At 42.7% G+C, this 25,384-nt stretch overlaps 1 protein-coding gene across 1 annotated transcript in view; it reads left to right on the top strand.

The window, feature by feature from the left end:
• EHD4 (EH domain containing 4) overlaps positions 1-25,384 on the top strand; it is an 83,913-nt gene that overhangs the window by 6,920 nt on the left and 51,609 nt on the right. The window contains exon 2 of the mRNA NM_001192053.1: positions 17,754-17,930. Within this exon, the coding sequence (NP_001178982.1) occupies positions 17,754-17,930 (177 nt within the window). The remainder of the gene's footprint in view (positions 1-17,753; positions 17,931-25,384) is intronic.

Below are 25,384 nucleotides of genomic sequence, written 5' to 3'. Positions count from 1 at the left end.
GTATACAATGTAAGCTCATACCTACACAGCCTAGTATTCCTTTCCTCAAATAGTATTGATGTCAGGGATGGGCCCAGCTATCCCAGACTATGGAAAAGAATCAAGCCCTCAGGGCTCTGGGTGACAAGAGCTGTGACAAAGCACAGGGTGGGGTGGGAGTATAGGAGGGACCCTTCATGCAGGTTTGGAGATTGGAAAAGGCATCTGGGGATACAACTTGGAAGCTGAACCCAGCGGAATGAGCAAAAATTCACAGCCCCAAGGGGATAGGGAAGTGAAAGTGAGAAAGTATCCGTGGTGAGGCCCAAGTTTGGTTAACCAGGTGGGTGGGTGAGCTGTCCACTGAGGCGAGGAAGAATGGGGGCATACTTATGAGTTTAGGTTTAAGCCTGTGCATAAGCGGACACCCAGGTGTAGAGTCCAAGAGGGGTCGGACATGTGGGTCTGGAATGAGAGGAAGAGGACCTTGTGGAGGCGCTGGGGAAAATATCACCACGGAGGTGGAGGTGATGCCAGGGAAGGATGGTGGTTCCGAGCCATCTTAGGACTCTTTTGGTTGCAAGTGACAGCAACTCAACTTAAAAAGCCTTAAGTAAAAAGATACTCATGAAACTGATTGGACCAGAGTGTGCTGGCTTCAGACCCAGCCTGGGACCCCATGTGGTGCCATCAGGACTTGGTCTCTCAGCTCTGCTGTCTCCTCACATTGGCTTCCTTCTCAGGCACTTGCTCATGGGCGGGGGCAGACCCTCTCCAATTCCAGACTCAAGTTCTGCCAGCTCAGCAACCCCAGTGGGAAAGAAGAGAACCCCTCTCCCCATAGTTTGAGCTACAAGTCTCAAGTTTGAGTTTCATTGGCTCGACTTTGACCATCTGCCCATCCTTGAGCCAGTCCCTCAAGCTGAGGGAAATGAGTATCCCTGTCTGGAGTGGGGTGGTCAGCCCCTAAGCCTCATGGCCTGATGGTGGGAAGAGGTGGCTCCTCAGAGTACAGCTATCAAAAAGAGGAAATGGATGCTAGACAGGTGAAACAGCAGACGGTCCCCACAAAAGCCAGGGAAAGAGAGGGGGTGGTCAGCAGCGTCAGCTGCCTCGGAGAAACAGAACCAGTGGATTAGCCATCAGAAGCCAGGGTGACCTTGGCAAGAGTCAGTAAGTGGTGCTGATGGAAGCCAGGTGACAGTGGGTTGAAGAATGAGTGGGCGGTGAAGCACCAAATATAGAAAATTCTCAGCAACTGGGCACTGAGGGCGAGGAACCATGCCCTGGTCACAGGCATTCCGGAGGTTCGGTTGATGATCATGATCCTGCAGAGTTAGAAGTTGATAGAAGGGGTGTGTGGAGGGGGAGCAGCTGGTGGTTCAGAAGCCCAGGAAGAGGCAGGACTTGGAGCAAGTGTTCTGAGGGATGGGGGTGGTGCAGGACAGGTTGAGTGTGCATTGGTGGCAGCAGTCCCTGCTTGGGGCGATGCTGTCTGTTGGCTTCTTGTCCACTAATTACATCATCTACCTAACAAAGGGCAGCAGTCCCTGAGGATTGGAAGTGACATCTAGATGCTTACTTCTAAAAGACATTCAAAACACCTTTCAAAACCTTGGAGAATTCTGAAATAGAAAGCTGTGGTTCCTGAATCTGTCCGGGGGTCAGAGTCACCAGGAGACCTTCTGAAACAGATTCCAGGGGCTCATCCCAGACCTTGTGAAGTGGAACCTCTGTGGGTCAGACTGAAAAATCTGTTTTTGTTATTATAAACTACCTCTCATGGTGATTTTTAGGCAGCCTCTCCCAAGAAATGTTTGGGAACTATTGCTAGAGGAATGTTCAGTTGGTGAAATCTATGACACTGGAACCATCAAGCCTGAGGAGAGAGGCTCACTGGCGGACTTTCCATGGCCTGTGCTCCAAACTCTGTCTGTTCACATTTTTAACAGATGACATAGGTGAAGACATAGAAGTCATGATTACAAAACTAGGGATTATGCAGTAAATACAATTCAATAAACAGCCTTTTTCACTTAAGATGATATAATGAACTGTTTCTTGTGTTATTAAGTCATCTTCAAAAATAGCTTATGTCTGCATCATATTCTATTGTACAGCTTGGAACATTGTTTTTAATTTTTTCCCATTTTTTTAATTGAAGTAGAATTTGTTTACAGTGTTGTGTTAATTTCTGCTGTAGAGCAAAGTGATTCAGTTATAACACACACATTCTTTTTATATTCCTTTCCGTTATGGTTTATCATAGGATACTGAATATAGTTCTCTGTGCTATACAGTAGGACCTTGTTGTTTATCCATTTCATATGTAATAGCTTACATCTCGGAGAAGGCAGTGGCTCCCCACTCCAGTATTCTTGCCTGGAAAATCCCATGGATGGAGGAGCCTGGTAGGCTGCAGTCCATGGGGTCGCTAAGAGTTGGACACGACTGAGCGACTTCACTTTCACTTTTTACTTTCATGCATTGGAGAAGGAAATGGCAACCCACTCCAGTGTTCTTGCCTGGAGAATCCCAGGGACGGGCGAGCCTGGTGGGCTGCCGTCTCTGGGGTTGCACAGAGTCGGACACGACTGAAGTGACTTAGCAGCAGCAGCTGCTTACATCTGCTAACCCCAACCTCCCACTCCATTCCTTCTCCAACCCCTTCCCCCTTGGCAACCACAAGTCTCTTCTCTATGTCTGTGAGTCTGTTTCTGTTTTGTACATAGATTCATTTGTGCTGCATTTTAGATTCCACATATGATATCATATGGTAGTTTTCTTTCTTTGACTTAGTATGATCATCTCTAGTTGCATCCATGTTGCTGCAGATGGCATGATTTCATTTTTTATGGCTGAGTAGTAGTCCATTCTATATACATACCACATCCTGTCCTCCATTCATATATCGATGGACATTTAGGTTGTTAACGTATCTTGGCTATTATGAATAGTGCTGCTATGAGCAGAGGGGTGTGTGTATCTTTTTGAATTATAATTTTGTCCAGGTATATGCCCAGGAGTGGAACTGCTGGATCATATGATAATTCTATTTTTTAGTTTTCTGAAAAACCTTCATACTGTTTTCCAAAGTGGCTATATGAACTTCAGTTTCAGTTCAGTCGCTCAGTCGTGTCTGACTCTGTGACCCCATGAACCGTAGCACGCCAGGCCTCCCTGTCCATCACCAACTCCCGGAGTTTACCCAAACTCATGTGCATTGAGTCGGTGATGCCATCCAACCATCTCATCCTCTGTTGTCCCCTTCTCCTCCTGCTCTCAATCTTTCCCAGCCTCAGGGTCTTTTCAAATGAGTCAGCTGTTCACATCAGGTGGCCAAAGTATTGGATTTTCATCTTCAACATCAGTCCTTCCAATGAACACTCAGGACTGATCTCCTTTAGGATGGACTGGTTGGATCTCCTTGCAGTCCAAAGGACTCTCAAGAGTCTTCTCAAAAGCATCAATTCTTCAACCCTCAGCTTTCTTCATAGTCCAACTCTCACATCCATACATGACTCCTGGAAAAACCATAGCCTTGACTAGATAGACCTTTGTTGGCAAAGTAATGTCTCTGCTTTTTAATATGCTGTCTAGGTTGGTTATAACCTTCCTTCCAAGGAGTAAGCATCTTTTAATTTCATGGGTGCAGTCACCATCTGCAGTGATTTTGGAGCCCAGAAAAATAAAGTCAGCTGCTGTTTCCCCATCTATTTGCCATGAAGTGATGGGACCAGATGCCATGATCTTAGTTTTCTGAATGTTGAGCTTTAAGCCAACTTTTTCACTCTCCTCTTTCACTTTCGTCAAGAGGCTCTGTGCTATCTTGGTTCCAGCTTGTGCTTCTTCCAGCCCTGTGTTTCTCATGATGTACTCTGCACGTAAGTTAAATAAGCAGGGTGACAATATACAGCCTTGACGTACTCCTTTTCCTATTTGGAACCAGTCTGTTGTTCCATGTCCAGTTCTAGCTGTTGCTTCCTGACCTGCATACAGGTTTCTCAAGAGGCAGGTCAGATGGTCTGGTATTCCCATCTCTTTCAGAATTTTCCACAGTTTATTGTGATCCACACAGTCAAAGGCTTTGGCATAGTCAATAAAGCAGAAATAGATGTGTTTCTGGAACTGTCTTGCTTTTTTGATGATCCAACAGATGTTGGAAATTTGATCTCTGGTTCCACTGCCTTTTCTAAAACCAGTTTGAACATCTGGAAATTCACGGTTCACGTATTGCTGAAGCCTGGCTTATTTTGAGCATTACTTTACTAGCTTGTGAGATGAGTGCAATTGTGCAGTAGTTTGAGCATTCTTTGGCATTGCCTTTCTTTGGGATTGGAATGCAAACTGACCTTTTCCAGTCCTGTAGCCACTGCTGAGTTTTCCAAATTTGCTGACATACTGAGTGCAGCACTTTCACAGCATCATCTTTCAGGATCTGAAATAGCTCAACCGGAATTTCATCACCTCCAGTAGCTTTGTTCATAGTGATGCTTTCTAAGGCCCACTTGACTTCACTTTCCAGGATGTCTGGCTCTAGGTGAGGGATCACACCATCATGGTTATCTGGGTCATAAAGATCTTTTTTGTATAGTTCTTCTGTGTATTCTTGCCACCTCTTCTTAATATCTTCTGCTTCTGTTGTGTCCATACCATTTCTGTCCTTTATTGTGCCCATCTTTGCAGGAAATATTCCCTTGGTATCTCTAATTTTCTTGAAGAGATCTCTAGTCTTTCTTATTCTATTGTTTTCCTCTATTTCTTTGCATTGATCAGTGAGGAAGGCTTTCTTATCTCTCCTTGCTATTCTTTGGAACTCTACATTCAAATAGGTATATCTTTCCTTTTTTCCTTTGCCTTTTGCTTCTCTTCTTTTCACAGCTATCTGACTAATAGTATTTATATTCCCTCCAGCATTTATTTGTAGACTGCATTTATTTTTAATGATGGACATTTGACTGGTGTGAGGTGGTACCTCATTGTGGTTTTAATTTCCTTTTCTCTAAGAGTTAGCTATGTTGAGCATGTTTTCATGTGCCCAGTGGCCATTTGTTTGTTTTCTTAGGAGAAATGTCTATTTTTTAATTGGGTTGGGTATTTTGTTGTTGTTGAGTTGTATGAGCTGTTAGTATATTTTGGAGATTAAGCCCTTGTCAGTCACAGTATTTGCAAATATTTTTTCCCATTCCATAGGTTGTCTTTCCATATTTTTTGTTCATTTGTTTGTTTTTGTTTTTTATGGTTTCCTTTGCTCTGAAAATCTCATAAGTTTGATTAGGTCCCACTTGTTTTTGTTTTTATTTCTTTTGCCTAAGAAAACATTGGTCTGAATTATGTCAGAAACTGTTTTGCCTATACTCACTTCTAGGAGTTTTATGATATCATGTCTTATGTTTAGATCTTTAAGCCATTTTTAGTTTATTTTTGTGCATGTTGTAAATCAGCTTCATTGATTTACATGCATCTGTCCAACTTTCCCAGCACCACTTCCTGAAGAGACTTTTTCCCATTTTATATTCTTACCTCTTTTGTCAAAGATTAATTGCCTATAGGTGTGTGGGTTTATTTTTGTGCTCTCTGTTCTGTCCCATTGATCCATATGGCTGTTTTTGTACCAAACCACAGCGTTTTGATTACTGTAGCTTTGTAGTATTGTCTAAAATATGGGAGAGTTCCCTCAGGATTGCTTTGGCAATTCTGGGTCTTTTATGGTGCCATGGGGGGCTTCCCAGGTGACTCAGTGGTAGAGAATCTGCCTGCCAAGCAGGAGACACAAGTTCAGTCCTTGGGTCAGAAAGATCTCCTGGAGAAAGAAATGGCAACCCACTCTAGTATTCTTGCCTGGGAAATCCCGTGGGCAGGGGAGCCTGGTGGGCTGTAGTCCGTGGGGTCACAAAAGAGTCAGACACAACTTTGCAACTAAACAACAAGAACAACAAATACATTTGGGGATTATTTGTTCTAGTTCTATGAAAAATCTCATGAGTAATTTGATATGGATTGTATTAAATCTGTAGATTGCTTTGGGTAGTATGGCCATTTTAACAATGCTAATTCTTGTAAGAGTGTGATACTATCTTTCCATTTCTTTGAATCCTCTTTAATTTCTTGTATTAATGCTTTATAGTTCTCAACATATAATTCTTTCTCCTGTTTAGTCAGGTTTATTCCTAGGTGTGTATATGTGTGTATGTGTATATGTATATATATGCATACTTCCTGTCTGATATTTCATTGTTAGTATAAAGAAATGCAGTCAATTTCTGAATGCTAATCTTTTATCCTGCTACTTTGCTGAATTCATTTATTAGAGCAGTAGTTTTTGTGCGGAGTCCTTAGGACCTTCTATATATAATATCATGTTATCTGCATATAGTGACAATTTTACCTCTTCTCTTCCAATTTGGATACATTTTATTTCTTTTTCTTGTCTGATTGCTATGGCTAGGACTGCCAATACTATGTTGAATAGACATGAAAGTGGGCATACTTGTCTTGTTCAAGATTTTATTGGAAAGATTCTTAGCTTGTTACCATTGAGTATCATATTGGTTGTAAGTTTATCATAAACGGCTTTTATTATGTTGAGGTGTAGTCCCTCTTTACCCACTTTGGTGAGAGTTTTTATCATGAATTGATGTTGAATTTGCAAAAAACAATTTGTCAAATGCTTTTTCTGCATATATTGAGATGATCATGTGGTTGTTTACTTTTATTAATGTGATGTATTACATTGATTGATCTGTGTATGTTGAACCATTCTTGTGAACTTAGGATGAATCCTACTTGGTCATGGTGTATGACCTTTTATGTGTTGTTGGATTCAGTTTGGTAGTATTTTGTTGAGAATTTTTTCATCTATGTTCATCAAAGACCTTGGCCTGTAATTTTCTTTTTTGGTGATATCTTTGTCTGGTTTTAATACCAGGGTGTTCTGGCTTCATAGAATGTCTTTGTGAGTGTTCTCTAGTCTTCAGTCTTTGGGAAGAGCTTGAGAAGAATCACTGTAAGTTCTTCTTTATTTGGTAGAACTCACTTGTGAAGCTGTCTGGTCTTGGACTTTTGTAGCAAGTTTATTTTAGAGTCTATTTAAATTATCTGTTTCTTCTTGATTGGGTTTTGGTGGGCTGTATGTTTCTATAAAATTGTCCATTTCTTCTAGGTTATCAAATTTGTTGGCATATAATTGTTCGTAGTGTTCTCTTATGTTTTTTGTATTTCTGTGGTATTGGTTGAGATTTCTCCTTTTTCATTTCTTATTTTATTTGGGTTCTCTCTTATTCTTGGTGAGTCTGGCCAGAGACTTGTCAATTTTGTTTACCCTCTTTGATTTATTGATTTTTTTCTGTTCTTTTTTTAATTTCTATTTTATTTTTTCCTCCCCATTGTTTATTATTTCCTCCCTCTGCTGACTTTAGGTTTTGTTTGTTCTTCTTTGTATGGTTCTTTTAAAGTGTTAGATTAAGTTGTTTATTTGAAATTTTTGAAGAAAGCCTATATTGCTATGAACTTCCCTCTAAGAACTGCTTTTGCATCGTCCCATCGATTTTGTATAGCTGTGTTTTGTCATTTGTCTCAAGGTATTTTTTAATTTCCTTTTTGATTTCTTTGTTGACACCTTGTTTTCTTAGTAGCATGTTGTTTAGTCTCTGTGTAATTGTTTTTTTCTCATTTTCCCTTGGTTGGTTTCTAGTTCATGTTGTTGTGGTCAGAGAAGACGCTTGAAATAATTTCTGTACTCTTAAATTATTTGTGGTTAGTTTTGTGCCTTAGTATGTGGTCAGTCCTAGAGAATGTTCCATGTGCACTTGAAAAGAATGTGTATTGTGTTTGGGAGGAGATATAATGTCCTAAAAGTATGTTTAGTCTAACTTCTACTGTATCATTTAGAATCTCTTTGCTTTATTGATTTTCTGTCTAGAAGATCTGTCCATTGATGTGAGTGGGGTGTTAAAGTCTACTATTATTGTATTCTTATCAATTTCTCCCTTTGTGTCTGTTAGTATTTGTTTTATATATTTGGGTGCTCCTATATTAGGTGCATTGATGTTAATAAGTGTAAAATCCTCTTCTTGTATTGATCCTTTTACTGTTATATAGTCTTTCTATATCTTTCTTTATAGTCTTTGCTTTAAAGTCTATTTTGTCTGATATTAGTATTGTAACTCCTGCTTTCTTGTCATTTCTGTTTACATGAAGTATCTTTTTCCATCCTGTCACTTTAAATCTGTGTGTGTCCTTGGTCCTAAGGTGGGTGTCTTGTAGGCAGCATTTGTAGGCCCTTGTTTTTTTATTCAGTCTACCATTCTATGTCTTTTGATTGGAGCATTCAGTTCATTGGCGTTTAAGGTAATTATTGACGCATATGTATTTATTCTCATTTTTAAACCTTGTTTTCCAGTTGATTTTTTGTTTCTTCTTTGTTCCTTTCTTTTTTTTTCTTGTTTGATTTCCTTTTATGCTTCTGTTCTCTTTAGTTTTTGTGAATCTATTTTATATTTTTCATTTGTGGTTGTCCTGTTTTTCATGTATATTAACCCTTTCCTTTATCTGCTTGCTTTAGGTTGATAGTCATATAGGCTCAAACACGTTCTAAAAAGAAAATCTGTTTTCTCTTTCTCTCCTCCCACACATTTTATGATGTTGATCCCCTTTTTTACATCTTCATGTTTATCTTTTTGCTATTACTTGTGTTTACCATTGCTTCTACAAATAGGTGTTTTTTTTCCTTTTTGATCTGAATACTGGCTAATTTAAGTGATTTACTTTCCAATTGTGATTTCCTCTTTCCTATATCCTTCTGCTTTTCTAGTTAGAGAAGACCTTCCAATATTTCTTTTAGGACAGGTTTAGTATTGCTGTATTCTTTTAGTTTTTGCTTGTCTGGAAAATTCTTTATTTCTCCTCCTATTCTAAATTATGATCTTGCTGGGTAGAGTATTCTAGGTTGCAGATTTTTCCCTTTCAAGACTTTGAATATATTTTTCCACTTTCTGGCCTGCAGTGTTTCTGTAGAGAAATCAGCTGATAGCCTTATGGGGGTTCCCTTGTAATTAACCTTTTTTTCTCTCTTGCTGCCTTTAGAATCCTCTATCTTTAATTTTTGCCATTGTTAATATAATATGTTTTAGTGTAGGTCTGTTTGGGTTTGTCTTGTTTGGGACCTCTATGCTTTCTGTATCTGGACATCTGTTTCCTTCTTTAGGTTTGGGACATTTTCAGCCATGATTTCTTCAAATATATTTTCAATCCCCCTTTCTCTTTCTTCTCCTTCTAAATTCCTATTATGTGCAGAATATCCCACTTTATGTTATCCCATAGGTCTCTTATAGTGCTTTCATTTTTTTTTTTTCATTTGGCTTTCTGTCTGCTGTTTTGATTGAGTAATTTCCATTATTCTATCTTCCAGATCACTTATTTGATCTTCTGCATTATTTATTCTGCTGTTCAGTGCCTTTAGCTCAGCTTTTGTCTCAGAAAATTAATTATCTAATTGTTCTTGTCATCTCCGTATAGTTTCTAGGTCCTTTTTACAGCATCATCATTTCTTAATTCCTCAAGAAATTTAAGGATAGCTTTTCTTAATTCCTTCAGTATTTTCATTACTTCTTTTTTGAACCCAGTGTCTATTAGACTGAAGAAGTCTGTTTTATTGTGTATTCCTACAGGGGAATTCTCCTGGTCTTTAAAAACTTATTGACCAGAGACATACTAATATGTCTTTTGTTACCCGAACATTATTGACCAGAGATGTTTCAGTGTTCACTTACATAACAAATCACTGGCCACAGGCATTAGTTTTTGGAAAAATCCTCTGGTCAGTAATGTATTAACTGGGAGTGGTTCCTCTGCCTCTTCATTGTGCTTATATTTCTCTTACTCCATGAGTGTAGGAGAAACAGTTATCTTCTGTAGTCTTGGAGGGCTATTTATATGAGAGACTATCCCTGCATAACTTGTGTGGGTTTTAATATCTTTTTGATGTGAGGACTGTTTTTGGTTTGGATGCTTGCCTTCCTTTTCCTCGGCATGTGCTGGCTGTTATCCCCTTGATAGGGGTTGTAGATGCAGATGCGGGCCCTCCTCATGGAAGCATGTTTGATTCCAGTAGACTTCCTTTCCCTTTTTTCTCCTTTCCCTTTCTTCCACCCTCCTTCCAGAGCAGCATGGAAGGTGGAGAGCAATAGCTCCAGATTATGGCATAGACTAGACATCAGCGTGCCTTCAGCACATCCCAACCCCAAGGAGTTTAAATTCCACTCACAGCTGGGAAAATAGAGTTGTGAAAGGCTTACCCAGCAAATTCCAGATTCTTGGTCCAACAGGCCATTCCGGTTTCTTGCTCCACTCTCTTAGTAGGCAGATTGGTTACAAGGATGATGTCATCTGAACAAGCAGTCTTGGTAATAATATGTCAGTGCTTTAATTAAGGGAAAGACAAAAATGAAACGAAAACTTAGGTTTCACACTTAAGGAAGGACATAGAGTTTTAAAATGGAAGTAAGTCTGGCCTGACTTAGTTTTTCAGAAACTCAAAGAAGATTATTTAAAGTTATCTTGTAATAACCTTTCATGAAGTATTAAGTGCCATAAAAAAAAAGTTGAGCGCTGAAGAATTGATGCTTTTGAACTGTGGTGTTGGAGAAGACTCTTGAGAGTCCTTTGGACTGCAAGGAGATCCAACCAGTCCATCCTAAAGGAAATCAGTCCTGGATACTTGCTGGAAGGGCTAATGCTGAAGCTGAAGCTCTGATACTTTGGCCACCTGATGCGAAGAACTGATTCACTGGAAAAAACCCTGATGCTGGGAAAGATTGAAGGCAGGAGGAAAAGGGGATGACAGAGGATGAAATGGTTGGATGGCATCACCAACTCGATGAGTTTGAGCAAGCTCTCGGAGTTGGTGATGGACAGGGAAGCCTAGCGTGCTGCAGTCAATGGGGTTGCAAAGAGTCAGACACAACTGAGTGACTGAACTGAGCTTAATGAAGTATGAAAGTGAAAGTGAAGTCGCTCAGTTGTGTCTGACTCTTTTCGACCCCGTGGACTGTTAGCCCACCAGGCTCCTCCATCCATGGAATTCTCCGGGCAAGAATACTAGAGTGGGTTGCCATTTCCTTCTCCAGGGGATCTTCCCGACCCAGGGATCAAATCCAGGTCTCCTGCATTGCAGGCAGATGCTTTAACCTCTGAGACACCAGGGAAGCCCAGTATAATATGTAAAAATACTAAATCACTATGCTGTACACATGCAACTATATAATGTTGTAAATCAGCTATACTTCAATAAAAATAAATAAATAGGCTAAAATTGTTTTTGGAAAAGTCCCTAATGTTGGGAAAGATTGAGGGCAGGAGAAGAAGGGGGCGACAGAGGATGAGATAGTTGGATGGCATCATTGATACAATGGACCTGAATTTGAGCAGACTCCTGGAGATAGTGAAGGACTGGGAAGTCTGACATGCTGTAGTCCATGAGGTTGCAAAGAGTTAGGCACGACTTAGAAACTGAACAACAACAAAAATTTTTTAAGTGGATATTTGCCCAGAGATATTTATCTCAGCTTTATTTATTTGAAGTATAGTTAATTTACAGTGTTGTATTACCTTCTAGTGTACAGCAAAGTGATTCCAATATATATATATATGTGTGTATGTACACGTGTTCAGTTGCATCTGACTCTTTGTGACCCCATAGTCTGCAGCCCTCCAGGCTTCTCTGTCCATGGAAGTTTCCAGGCAAGAATACTAAAGTGGGTTGCCATTTCCTTCTCTAGGGGATCTTCTCAACCAAAGGATCAAAGCTGCATCTCCTGCATTGGCAGGAGGTTTCTTTACCACTGAGCTTCCTGGGAAGACCTATGTATATGTGTGTGTGTGTGTGTGTGCGCGCGCGCGTGCACACACATGTGCACATGCAAATTCTTTTTAAGATTCTTTTTCCATATGTTTTTATAGGCCATTGACTATAGTTATCTGTGCTATACCATAGCACCTGTAGTTTATGTATTTATATATAGCAATATGTATCCGTTAATCCCAAGCTCCTAATTTACCCTCCCCCCTACCCTTTCCCTTTTGGTAACTGTAAATTTGTTTTCTATCAACATTATTTATAATAGCAAGAAATGGGAAGTTGTTTCAATACACAACTATAAGGAAATGGCAAACTAAATAGATACATACTCACCTCAGAATAGTATGCAGCCATTAAAATTTTTTTTCTTCCAATTTTTAATGGCATGAGAAATAACTAATGGTGAAAAGTATAGATGCAAAGTTGTTTAAATGCTTTGATCTCAATTTTATAATGAAAAAATAATACTTGCAGAAAATGATGGAATGGAAATATATCAACATGTTAAGAATTAATCATTATCCTATATTAATGTTCTGTGCAAGCTGCTTAGCTTGTCATAAACAGTTTTTTTCTTCTATAAGCTAGGGATAAAAATACCTCCTCCAGCAACAATGAGGGTGAAGTGATAAAGCCTATGTGTAAATTGCCTTATAAACTGTACGACATAATTTCATCCATTGTTTGGTGGTATCTGTAAACAGTGGTGGTGGTAGAACTCATTGCTAGGAAATAATTATATATTCTTTACCATTTTAATAAGAGTTTTATGATAATAAATGTTTGATTCTTCTCCCATTTCCATTTCTTGGTATTAAACATGAAGATAGACAAAGGAAATTGCTTTAAAAGCATCATTTCCAGATTCAGGACAAATCAGAATTGAAGACAAACTTTTTCTTTTCAGTCCCTCTCCTAGTGAAATGGTGGATCAGGTATTATCAATAGAAAATACACAGTGTAAAACCCTCCAACATGTTAAAAATAGTTATGCATTTTAACTCACAGACCTGGATTTAAAAATCAGGAAATAAAACTGTTTCTCTGCTGAACTGAAAGCTGTACTTCATATATGGTTTAAAACCTTAGTAATACTGAAAGGAACAATTGTTGGAATTAAATGCGCTTTTGAAAATTGTCCCAGATAGAGCAATGAATTGAACCTCAAAACTCTCTGCACAGATGCCAATGTATGCACAAATATTTTAAAATCTTGTTTAGCATGACACAGGCCATTTCTCTAGAATTTGGCTTGAAAATGAAAATATAATGCTCATGGGACTTCCTTGGTGGTCCAGTGGCCAAGACTCTGAGCTCCCAATTCAGGGGACCCAGGTTCAATCCCTGATCAGAGAACTAGATCCTATGTGCTGCAACTCAGACCCAGTGCAGCCAAATAACAAGTAAATAATATCAATAATAATGTTCATAAAACACCCCAAATATATGTGCCTTGTTGCTTTTTGGAGTGCTTACTCAATGATTAAATACCAACTAAAAAGTCTTAGATTTGTGTATTTGTAATGATTCACAGAACCCATTCCTACAAATGCGCGTGTTGGAGACTGCTAGCCTCTCAAGTCTGATTTAGGACAGGTAGTGCTCTCATAGGACCAATAAGAAATCCTAGGTTCTAATCAACTATTTAATCTATTTGAGCCTTCGTTTTCTTATCTGTGAAATGGTGGGGGGGGGGGTGGGGGGCACATAAAAATAGTACCAACCCCATAAGGAACTTATGATGAAATAAGGTTCAGATCAGATCAGTCGCTCAGTCGTGTCCAACTCTTTGTGACCCCGTGAACCGCAGCACACCAGGCCTCCCTGTCCATCACCAACTCCCAGAGTTCACTCAAACTCACGTCCATCGAGTCAGTGATGCCATCCAGCCATCTCATCCTCTGTCGTCCCCTTCTCCTCTTGCCCCCAATCCCTCCCAGCATCAGAGCCTTTTCCAATGAGTCAACTCTTCGCATGAGGTGGCCAAAGTACTGGAGTTTCAGCTTTAGCATCATTCCTTCCAAAGAAATCCCAGGGCTGATCTCCTTCAGAATGGACTGGTTGGATCTCCTTGCAGTCCAAGGGACTCTCAAGAGTCTTCTCCAACACCACAGTTCAAAAGCATCAATTCTTCGGTGCTCAGCCTTCTTCACAGTCCAACTCTCACATCCATACATGACCACAGGAAAAACCATAGCCTTGACTAGACAAACCTTTGTCGGCAAAGTAATGTCTCTGCTTTTGAATATGCTATCTAGGTTGGTCATAACTTTCCTTCCAAGGAGTAAGCGTCTTTTAATTTCATGGCTGCAGTCACCATCTGCAGTGATTTTGGAGCCCAAAAAATAAAGTCTGACACTGTTTCCACTGTTTCCCCATCTATGTCCCATGAAGTAATGGGACTGGATGCCATGATCTTCGTCTTCTGAATGTTGAGCTTTAAGCCAACTTTTTCACTCTCCACTTTCACCTTCATCAAGAGGCTTTTGAGTTCCTCTTCACTTTCTGCCATAAGGGTGGTGTCATCTGCATATTCATATAAAGACTTTAGTACATAACAAGTTCTCAAACATTAGGTGTTATTACTAAAATAATGAATGCCTTTTCCACTATTCCAAGCCCAAGTGTTTCAGACAAAACCCAGACAGAATGCATGGGTGAATACTCTGGGGAGATGGAGTTAGTGGCTTGAATTTTGGATATCTGTGATTGAATAATGTGCCTTTTCTAGTTTATCTCCTTATTTTTTAATTATTCTTAAGCCCATCTTTGAGAAGATGGTGCTTGGGGATGTTGAAGGACTTTTTATTGTTTTGAAGATGTTTTTGTTCCCCATGTCACAAATGACAATTTTTTCTATGAAGTCAAAGAGAAATTGTCAAACCTCAGCAATGGAAGAAGAAAGACACTGTCTACCTATATCCTTGCATGAAAGCTACTCCTTGACATAGGCTGAGCAGGGTGCCAGGAGCCAGTTGGACGAGGCTGAACCATGGCCCTCAGCAGACAGGGACAAAGTGATGTCAGGTCTCCTGCCTGTCTTGCCCACCACCCTTTCTGTCAGCTGCTTGGAATCCAAATGTCTGTCTTGTTTTTCGTTGATGACTTGGCTGAAGATTCTTGGAGCAGTTACCGCTAGAGCTGGCAGCCCTCTTTGAGAACACAGGAAAAGGAGAGCGAGGTGGAACTGGGGACAAAACCCAGCCCAGCGCACAGGATGCCCATGCAGGGGGCTACGGTAGAGTCTTTTCTGTAGTCTTCCTGTGGCCTCTTGTTCCTTTGAATTCTTGCTATGGCAGAAAACACCATAAAGCCCCTGAAACTTGTAGCTTGGGAATGCCTCTGAGGTGTCCAAAAAAAAAAGTGTCACAGTTTTCCAGCCTTGTGCATGTGGCTGGATGGGTAACCTGTTTCGGTGCATCACACCTCAGGGTCTGCTCAGATTTTTCCTTTCAAGGCTGCTGGGTTTGAACCTCATTTCCTCATTCTCACTTTGTTCATGTACTATAGTACTGTAGTATTAACTACTGAAAAAGAGCCATGTGTAAGTGGACCTGTGCAGCTCAAACCATGTTATTCAAGGGTTGACTGCTTCATAAATGCTGGATGCTATTATCTGATTTTTTTTTTTTTGCATTTATTCTAAATTTATGGGATGTATTTAAAGGATGTGTCTATTCTGGTGCTCCACAAGTTCACGGAAATGTTGAAACTTTGATGTTAAAAAAAACTGATCAGTGAAATATTTCAAGTACCGCCTGGTGAGAGTGCTAAACAATTTCAGTTTTGTTTACAAAGAAAACATGAGTCTAAAGGGTGACTTAATTTCTTATTCTTAGAAAAATGGCAGGATGGTGTTGGATGTTTGGTAGTTCCCTTCTTTCCCTCTATCCCCCGGGGATAAAATCATAGGTTCTGGACCTCAATTTGATCTGTCAAGACATTTTAGAAACGAGATGATTTAGGACCAAGAGTTGACTCATTGGAAAAGAGTCTGGTGCTGGGAGGGATTGAGGGCAGGAGGAGAAGGGGACGACAGAGGATGAGATGGCTGGATGGTATCACCGACTCGATGGACGTGAGTTTGAGTAAACTCCAGGAGTTGGTGATGGACAGGGAGGCCTGGCGTGCTATGATTCATGGGGTTGCAAAGAGTCAGACACGACTGAGTGACTGAACTGAACTGAACTGAGACTGTGAGCCGTAGGAATGGGGAGCTGGAAAATGTTGTACAGGTTTCTGTCCTTAAGCCTCCTCCCAGGGTGAGGCAAAGTAGGGACACAGCTCTGTCACCTCAAGCAGGGATTCTCTTCCACTGTCCCCACCCCTGGTCCCCATTCACTGTCCCTGCCAAGTGTCCTCTGAAGGTGTTGTGCTTCTATTTGTTGCTTGATAATGAGTAAAAAGTATTCCAAAACCTCTCTCCTTTATGTTCTCCTTGGTTGCAAAGAAAGGAGGGAGTGGTCCCCCCACCCCCTCCACCTCCCGCCTTTCCATATATGATAAACACACCTAAGTGTGTTCCTCCATCACGGAAAGGGAATCTTGGTGGGGAGGGAGGGAGGGGCTCTGTGTGGCTGCTGCTGAATGATGTGCTGGTGGGGGTAGCCAGGAAGCATGCTGGGACACAGCCATTTCCCACAGAAGGCGCACTTTCCCCATCACTCTACCTCTGGCTCCCTTGCCCCACCCCAGCCATGTCAGTCTAGCACAGGGATCCCCAGCCTCCAATATCTAATGCCTCATGATCTGAGGTGGAGCTAATGTACTAATAATAGAAATAAAGTGTACAATAAATGTAATGCCCTTGAATCATCCCAAAACCATCCCCCCTCCCCACCACCTTCCATAGAAAAATTGTCTTCCACGAAGTTGCTTCCTGGTGCCAAAAAGGTTGGAGGCTGCTGCTGTAGCACACCAATTTGTCTCCTCAGCCCCTGAACGAGACCCCTCAATGGCGTCTGCCAGGGCCACTGTATACTGGTTAAACTGGGCAACTGGTTATACTGGGCAACAGGACATAGAAGGGTAAAATCCAGCTTAGAGTTCTGCTCACCAAGCTGTGAGTTGTGGTGCAGGGCTGGGTTTGCCTAAAGGAAGGGGCATCTTTTTCCAGTTTGCACAGAGAGCTAGGGCTGGCCCTGGTAATACCTCCGAGCCCTCCTCTTATCAGCCTCTGGGTTGCTACCGAATTCTTTAGAGATTGTCTTCCATGGTTATCACCTCCAGGATCCCAAGGGAGCTGTAAAATGCTCAAGAGAGGATGTGGGGCCACATTGATTGCCAGGGACCAGGAAGGAGGTGGTTCCTTATTTCATTTGCCACATTGGGTGCCCTCTGTGGGCAGGCATGGTGCTGGGTGCTGGGAATGTATTAATATTAATACATCTGGCCATAGACATGGGCCTGCCTTCAAGACCCACGAACAGAGAAGTGCAGCATCCATAGTGATGTCTGCAGGCACAGGGTGCCCAGGGTCCACAGAGTAGGTGACCCCAACATGCTCGAGGGACAGGGATACTTCCCTAAAGGAGGTGGACCTGAGCGGGGTCTTCCAGGATGCCTAGGAGCTGACTGGGTCCTCTTCTCTGGAGTAGTAGCTATTGTGCCAATGGAACCGTGACCGGGAATGCTGTGCTGAGCTAAGGTCCGCTTTGAGAAGCCCAGCAAGTCTGCAGCATGTCCTCCTCTTCACTAGGCTCCTTACACTGGAGAGAAAGTAGGTCTGCAGATTTTAAACTTTGAAAATTCGTTATTTGCAAAAGAGTACAATGCCAATCATTCCCTTTTTCCTCGGGGGTTATATTCTGGGTTTTTTAATGATTCTGTTCCAAGTTAGTGGCCCCAGCAAGCTTTTTAGCCCCTGCTTTGTGACACCATGCTAAGCTTGTCTTTTTTTTTTTTCCGCCTCTCTCAGATACTTACTGGAGCAAGACTTCCCAGGCATGAGGATCGGGCCAGAGCCCACCACCGACTCCTTCATCGCTGTGATGTATGGGGAAACCGAGGGCAACACCCCAGGGAACGCTTTAGTCGTGGACCCCAAGAAGCCCTTTCGAAAGCTTGGTCGCTTTGGAAACGCTTTCCTCAATCGGTAAGGACCGGCAGACCGCCATCTTTGGACCGGTTGTTTAAAGCTGTTCTTTGAATCCTTGCCAATTATGTGTAACGGTTCAAAACCAGAAAAACAGAGTATGTGTGTTCTGAAAAAAAGAAGTTATAAGACAATACGCTTATCATATACAAATATTGGGGAGATTCTCTTAGGAAGTGATCATTTCTACCTGCTCTGGGTGGCTTCAGAGGGCAGAGCTAAGGCCCAGGATTAGACGTTGCAAGGCCACACAGTATAAGGAACAAATTTCTAATCATCTGAACCTCACGTGAAAGGATCAGGTTGCCTTGTGGGGTAGTGAGCTCCCCATGCTGGCCACATTACATGGTGGCTGGATGGCTAACTCTTGGGCATTGTGTGCCAGGACCTCCTACACAGAGAACTAAGCCCAGAGGGCCACTGAAGTTCTCCCGACACCCAGATTTAATCTTGATTATTCCAGGACCAGTCACCCCACCTCGCTGGGTGTCCCTTTGGCTTCCCAGTCCCATGCTTTGAGCTGCATCCTGATTCATTAGAGCCAGGCAGGAGAAACAGGCAGGACAGTCAAACGTTACATTTGTTGCACGGTCGTTACTTCACAGAGGTGAGTTGTAGGATAGCTGGGGCTCTGTCTGGATTGCAGCAGTGTTGTATTGGTACTGCCTTTCTGCAGAGTTCTCAAGACGCAGTGAGGTCCAGAACAGAGGACAAGCCCGCGGGTTCCCCTGGCTCTGTGCTTTCAGGCACCCCCTGCTCCTACCTCCCCCTCCTTCTTCCTTTTTGTCACTCCTAGCCTATTTTTTTAAAAAAACCCTTTCTCTTTCTTCTTTGAGTTCCCCTCACTCCCCCATTTCCCTCTTTTATGAGTCTACCACGTGAGTCTCTTTAGTTGCAGGGAGTGGGCTATGGGAGGTTCAGCACCAGGGAGTGGTCTTCCAAACGCCTTTAGGGAGCGTGGAAGTAGAGATGACAGATGAAAGACTTGAAACTACACTTCTGCTTTTTAGATTAAAAAAAGGAACAAATCCTCCCAGCTGACAGCTGTTCTCCCAGAGGCTGAGAGTTGCGCCTGATTGCACAACTCCAGGAGTGCCGTTCACAAGGACCATGGAATGAATGATGTGCCAGAGTGCTGTGCAGTGGGTCTGCCAAGAGTGGCCCAGGCAACCTCCACAGGTGCCCCCTGTGAAAAACTCAACTCTAGGGATCGGTACTCTCGCCTAAGAGCTAATTTATGCTCCCAGAGCAAATCAAAGAAGGCGTCCAAGTGGCAGCAAGAGAGCTCGGCAGCAGGATTAAATAGAAATATACAGATGATGTAGATGGAGTCACAGAGAAATCCCGTCCTGCTGCTCATGGTGACTGACAGCACTGTCCAGATGACTTTTTGCACCTTAAGAGTTTCTCCTCTAGAAGAAGCACGCTTCTCAACTCCAGAGCAACCTTGCTTGCACCACCATGTCTCCTTGTAGGACAAGTAGGGCTTGAGCCTTGGAGGGTGAACCCCAGGGGTCTCTCAGGACCAATGGATCACAGCTGTGGGGGAGTGGGACGAGAAGCTCCCCCAGCCAGGCCTCCCAGGGGCCGTGATCACGGGGCAGGCAACAGCCAGCTTTCCTGTCCCAGAACTGGCCCTAGAAGATTCCAGAGGCCCTGCAAGTGCAGGGCACAGGATCCTTCTCCGTGAAAGTCTACCTGGAGTCCCTTGGTTCCATTACTACTATCCTTAGTCTTACTCTCTTTTTGCCTGACAGAGGCTTAAGAAAGAAATAAGCTGCCACCTTTTTCAAATTCCCATTTTACAAAGTCTATATTTAGAAGGGAAAAACAAGGGAGAATGGCTGTTGGCTTTATTTTGGCAAATGATTTACTTCCCTAACATATTTGTTTTTTCTCAAATCACAAGCATACAACAGATGAGTATGGAAGACAAGCTTTCAAGAAAGGTTCTAAATGGCAAGATTTTTTATCTCAGAATTTAAAACTTGCTGAAAATAAGTGTTAATTGAATTCAGAGTACATAGAAAAGGAATAGCAAATAATTATATGGCATTTACTATCTATCTAAACTTTACTGGTAAATTAGCTCTAAATTCTCACAAAAAACCTGTGACATAGGTGCGACTGTTTTCCCCGATGTAAAGAGAAGGAATTGAGACATAGAGGCCCATTTAGCTTCCACTGGGCCACTCGACTGCTAAGTGGCAGTTCTGGGATGGAACTGAGGCCGTCTGGCCCAGGCCTGCTAGTGACCACTGTACTCGGCAGCCAAATGGGAGGACTTTGAGAATCACTGTCTTCTCTCCTCTATCTAACATTCAAGGCTACCCTTTATGTAGCCTGCCAGCAATGATAAAGATTATAATAATTATGTCTCAAATTTGTTGTTCAGTCACTAAGTTGTGTCCGACTCTTTGCAACCCCCTGGACTGCAGCACGCCAGGCTTTCCTGTCCTTCGCTGTCTCTCAGCTTGCTCAGACTCATGTCCATTGAGTCGGTAATGCCATCCAACCATCTCATCCTGCGTTGCTCCCTTCTCCTCCTGCCTTCAATCTTTTCCAGCACTGGGGTCTTTTCCAGTCAGTTGGTTCTTTGCATCAGGTGGGCAAAGTATTGGAGCTTCAGCATCAGTCCTTGCAATGAATATTCAGGGACCTAAATCATTGATTAATAATTTCACATACACCTTCTTTTCATGGCTAATAAAACGGATGATACTAGGGCCATTTTACAGATGAGAAAACTGAGAGTAAAGAAGTAAAATGACTTGCTCAAGAAAAGGCAGAGACAGGGCTAGAACTCAGGTTCCCTCTTCCCTTTTATCTACCACCCTGCATCTCACAAAACACCAGCAAAGAAGAGTTTCTATCCTTCTAGCCACCTGGTGACCATGTACATATGAGGCTCACATGTCAGGGGTGTGTATGTATGCTCAGCCACTCAGTTGTGTCCAACTCTGGACTGTAACCCACCAGGCACTTCTGTCCATAGGATTGTCCCAGCAAGAATATTGGAGTGGACTGCCATTTCCTCCAGGGGGTCTTCCTGAATCAGGGATCAAACCCGAGTCTCCTGCATCTCTTGCATTGGCAGGCAGATTCTTTACCACTGAGTTACCTGAGAAACCTGTCGTGGATGTACCACCTGGAAATTAATAGTGTATTTAAGAGTAAGTAGCCTGATTAAGTTGTATGTATACATGGCAATGCTGCTATTTCTCCCAGTACTGGCACAAAGAAGAGACTCACTTAGTATGGTGTGTCATTTAGATTGTATACGTAATTATAGCATCCCTTTGGGAACAGCAGCAGGCTTAGCTCTAAAAGCAGGCAAACTTATTTTTACTTAGCATACTTTCTGGGAACTAGGTCAAAAACCAGACTTGACAGGAAATAGAATTGGTTGTCTGCTATGAAGAACTTTTACTCCCTACCTCATTGAGCAACCACTGATTCCTCCACCCCCACAGGATAGGTCTCATTATTCTGGCCCTCCCATTACAGGGCTTGGGCATCTGCCCCTTGGGGCATCTTTAAAAGAGTTTGGTTCTTTGTAAGATGGTACCAGCCTGGAAGCAATAAGCAAACCAGTGGAGCTGAGCCTCAATCTCTAATGCTGGTTTCTAGGAAAGTTTTCAGTGGACTCCTGAGAAATGAAGACAAATTCCCCCAAAGACAGTTTTGAAGTATAGAAATTTCATACTTGAATGGATCCCCAGGTGGTGCAGTGGTAAAGAATCCACTTCTAATTCAGGAGATGCAAGAGTTGAGGGTTCTATCCCAGGGTCAAGAAGATCCCCTGGAAGAGGAGATGGCAACCCACTCCAATATTCTTGCCTGGAAAACCCCACGGACAGAGGAGGCCGGTGGGCTACACTCCATGGGGTTGCCAAGAGTTGGACGCGGCTGAGCACAAGCACGCATACTTGAACAATAAAGAGAAGCTGCGTTTAGAACAGAGAGTTCTAAAATACGTTCATGAGACATTCTGAGACTTCACCATTCTGCTTTACTTTAGAAGAAAATTCCACAGGCAAGCATGTCTCGGACTTGCTCCAAGGGAGTGTGTTTCTTTAGGTTTCAGAGTCTGTTGTCGGGGTAGTTCCACATCACAGAGGAGAGGGACGCCCCAGCAGCACACAGGGCACGAGTCCTGGGAGATGCTGGCATGTTTTCGTTAGTTGAAGAAAGGGCAGGAGTTGGCGGGTTGGCCTCTGACCTTTCTTCCTACATTTGGATTAGTTATTTTATTTTCCCTCAATCTGCTTTTCAGAAAATGGTGGTATTTGTGTTTTTTTTTTTTTAATCCAGATAGCTACAGGCATCATTTTCTGTTTAGGAGCTAGTGTAATTTTAAACTGTCACCTTCCACAGAAGAAGTTCTTGATCTCATTTACTTCTCCTGTTTCTCTTTCTGAAATAACTCATCACTGGCCCTAGGGATTGAAATTTTGAAACTTCCTTCTAAGTTGAGGGAATCTGAACAGTACTTCCAGTGCTCCTGTTATTTTAGCCAGGCCTGATGGGGGTGACGGTGTGATCAAAACCCAAAAAACAGCCACTGTCTTGAGTTTGCAAAATGGATTAGCAATAATAGAACACATATGTGTACTTTTGTACTTATACTGTTTGTTACCTCTATGCTTGTGATTCAGTGAGACGTCATTAAATGGACTTTTTTAAAGACAATGAATATTGCACAGTCACTTAGTACTGCTAGGAATTTTTTTAAAAAGCTGACTTAATACAAGTAAACAGCATTGGTCCGGACGCATGCTGACTCCACCAGATAATTTAGCTGCAGAGATTAAGGAAAATATGGCTCTTGCCAAGAATCACTCTTGATTCACTAGCAAAACTGTGTTGTTGTTTTTTTTAAGCTGAGAGAGTAACTGGTTTGGGGGGCAGGGTGGTTTTGTTTTGTTTTGGGTGGTGTGCTTTTCCCTAATAAACTCCCTGAAGCCCATCCTATTAGCCCTTATCCTCAGGATTTGCAATGGCTCCTGCGTCATTAAGCCATTGTTCTTTATCAGCAGCTGCCCACACAGCCCTGGTCCTGTCATCCCAGAAAACCAGTTTTTCCCCCTGTGGTGGTTGGGAGAGGGAGACTTGGTTTAGAAAAGGCCACGGGGAGGTTGAGCTGCATGGGATTGCCAGTGTTCAGCCATCTTTCACTTGCAAAAGTGGTAATTCCATAAGACTCGATCAAAGGGGTAACCACAGGCTTTTTATAGTCTGGTTCTGAAATTAAACTCCTCCTGGGCAGCGGAAGTTTAGATCAGGCCTTTGTGGTAGGACCATGTAATAATACTTTCTGCAGGTTAGTTGTCATAGTCTTTTTGCACAGTGGGTGCTGTTCACTGCGCCTCTTCAGGAAGTATTTCATCTCTCTGATTTTACTCTTATCAGTAAAGTGAGCCTGGGCAGGAACAGTGTCATACTCTCTTCCTTGGTAAACTTAGGCGAACCTTAAGGACTGCCTGGGAGTCCTCAGGCCAATAGAGTTGCTCAGACCTGACTGAGGTCACAGGGTGAGTGAGAAAGAAGAGGTTCAGAACCGGGTCTTCTGCCTCCCAGTCACTGCTCCACCCTCCATTAGTAAAGTGAGGGCAAGTCCCACAAAAGGGGCCTCTTTGGTGGAGTTCCAGGGCTGTGGCAGATCACTTCTGTGTTCTAGGATGTTGCCCTCTGTGTGATAAAAGATACACAGTGGTGACTCAAATGCATGAAATGACAATAGCAGCCTAACTGCCAGGTCTGCATCCTAGCTCTGTCAGCTACCAGCTATGTGACTTGGCAAGTTATGGCATGTGACCCTTCTGTGCCCCTGCTGGGGAGGAAAAAATTTTCCTCTACCCTTCTAGGTTCATCTAGCTGGTCTAAGAATTAAGTTGACTTAAGAAGGCAATGGCACCCCACTCCAGTACTCTTGCTTGGAAAATCCCATGGACAGAGGAGCCTGGTAGGCTGCAGTCCATGGGGTTGCTAAGAGTCGGGCACGACTGAGCAACTTCCCTTTCACTTTTCACTTTCATGCATTGGAGAAGGAAATGGCAACCCACTCCAGTGTTCTTGCCTGGAGAATCCCAGGGACAGAGGAGCCTAGTGGGCTGCTATCTATGGGGTCGCACAGAGTCGGACACGACTGAAGCGACTTAGCAGCAGCAGCAGCAGCAAGACAAGTTAACAGGAGAAACTCAAACAAAACTTTAATTATGTACATACATGAGAGAGACCCGGGAAAATGGAGTAGCTCCCCCAAATGGCTGAAGCCCTTCCCTTTCTAAATACCATCTCCCGTTAAAGACAGAGGAGGATGTTGGAGGCAGTGGTTTGGAATCTCAAAGGGAAGAGGAAGGCAGTTGACATGGAACTGGAAAAACAAATGTTTGGTAAACAAATATTTGCTTGCCTGTGCAGAGACAATGGGACACAGTGAGGAGTTTTAATAAATAAAACTGTGCAAGGTTCCTATCGCCTCACCTCGTTGATACTATATTTATCTCTGGTGACAGCTCCCTTCCTGGAACAGATCCTCTGTCTGCTTTCCCTAGGCAGTTAGAAGGAAGGTCAAAGATGCTTCCTGAGTTTGGAGGGGCCTTAAAAATAATTAGTCCAAATTATTCTTCATGCCAGTGAGACACATTTTTGGGGTGGCCGCATTTGCCCCCTCTTACCCTAGTCTTGTCCTTTGTAAAATGGAGATGTACAGCCCCACTGCTGAGGTTGTGGCCAGGATTGAGTGAGTTAATGTGAGTTCATGGAAAGTACTCAGGACAGTGCCTGGCACACAGTAAGTGGTCAGTGATGTTTGTGCCATTTGATGATTGCTGCGCCTACTGGGTATCGCTGCGCTGGAAATGGAATCGCTATTAAGCTACTGCCTGGCTCTTTTAAAATGTTGATCACTGGATTGGAATGTTAGTGTTTGGAGGCAACTTTTAAGAACCGGAATCCCCTTTCTGTGCTGTCTTACTGTGTGGCCAGACTCTTAGCCCCTGGCCTGAGACCTTAGAGCTGGGCCATTCCTTTATGCACCCCGTCTCTACTACCACTCAGCCTTCCTTGGTTGAAGGGGTGACAGGGAATGGGGGTCCTGTGTAGGTTTGATCCCTTCCTTCTCTCCTTTTATCAGAAAATAAGACCAGCCCTGGATGAGAGACATACTTCATCAAGCTTATGTGAGGCTCCTGGGCTTAACTGGCACATGTCTGCATCTTTCACGTGAAATGTACAAGTCAAGACAAGTCCGGAAGAAGTAGGAAATCCATCCCGGAACAGCAAATCTGTGCTTGGAAACATTTCAGGAGACACATATCAGTGGGAAAGACCTGACCCAAGGCTGACTGTGTTATACCCGATAAATAACCCACGTTTCACCTTCCTTTCAAGGAACATGAAAGGAAGACCAGATTGCTCTAGCAGCATTGCATTAGGGTTTTTTATGATTA

Source organism: Bos taurus, chromosome 10 (assembly GCF_002263795.3).
Source record: "Bos taurus isolate L1 Dominette 01449 registration number 42190680 breed Hereford chromosome 10, ARS-UCD2.0, whole genome shotgun sequence".
NCBI lineage: Eukaryota > Metazoa > Chordata > Mammalia > Artiodactyla > Bovidae > Bos > Bos taurus.
The sequence above is the reverse complement of the archived record's forward strand: the minus strand, read 5'-3'. Positions and strand labels throughout refer to the sequence as shown.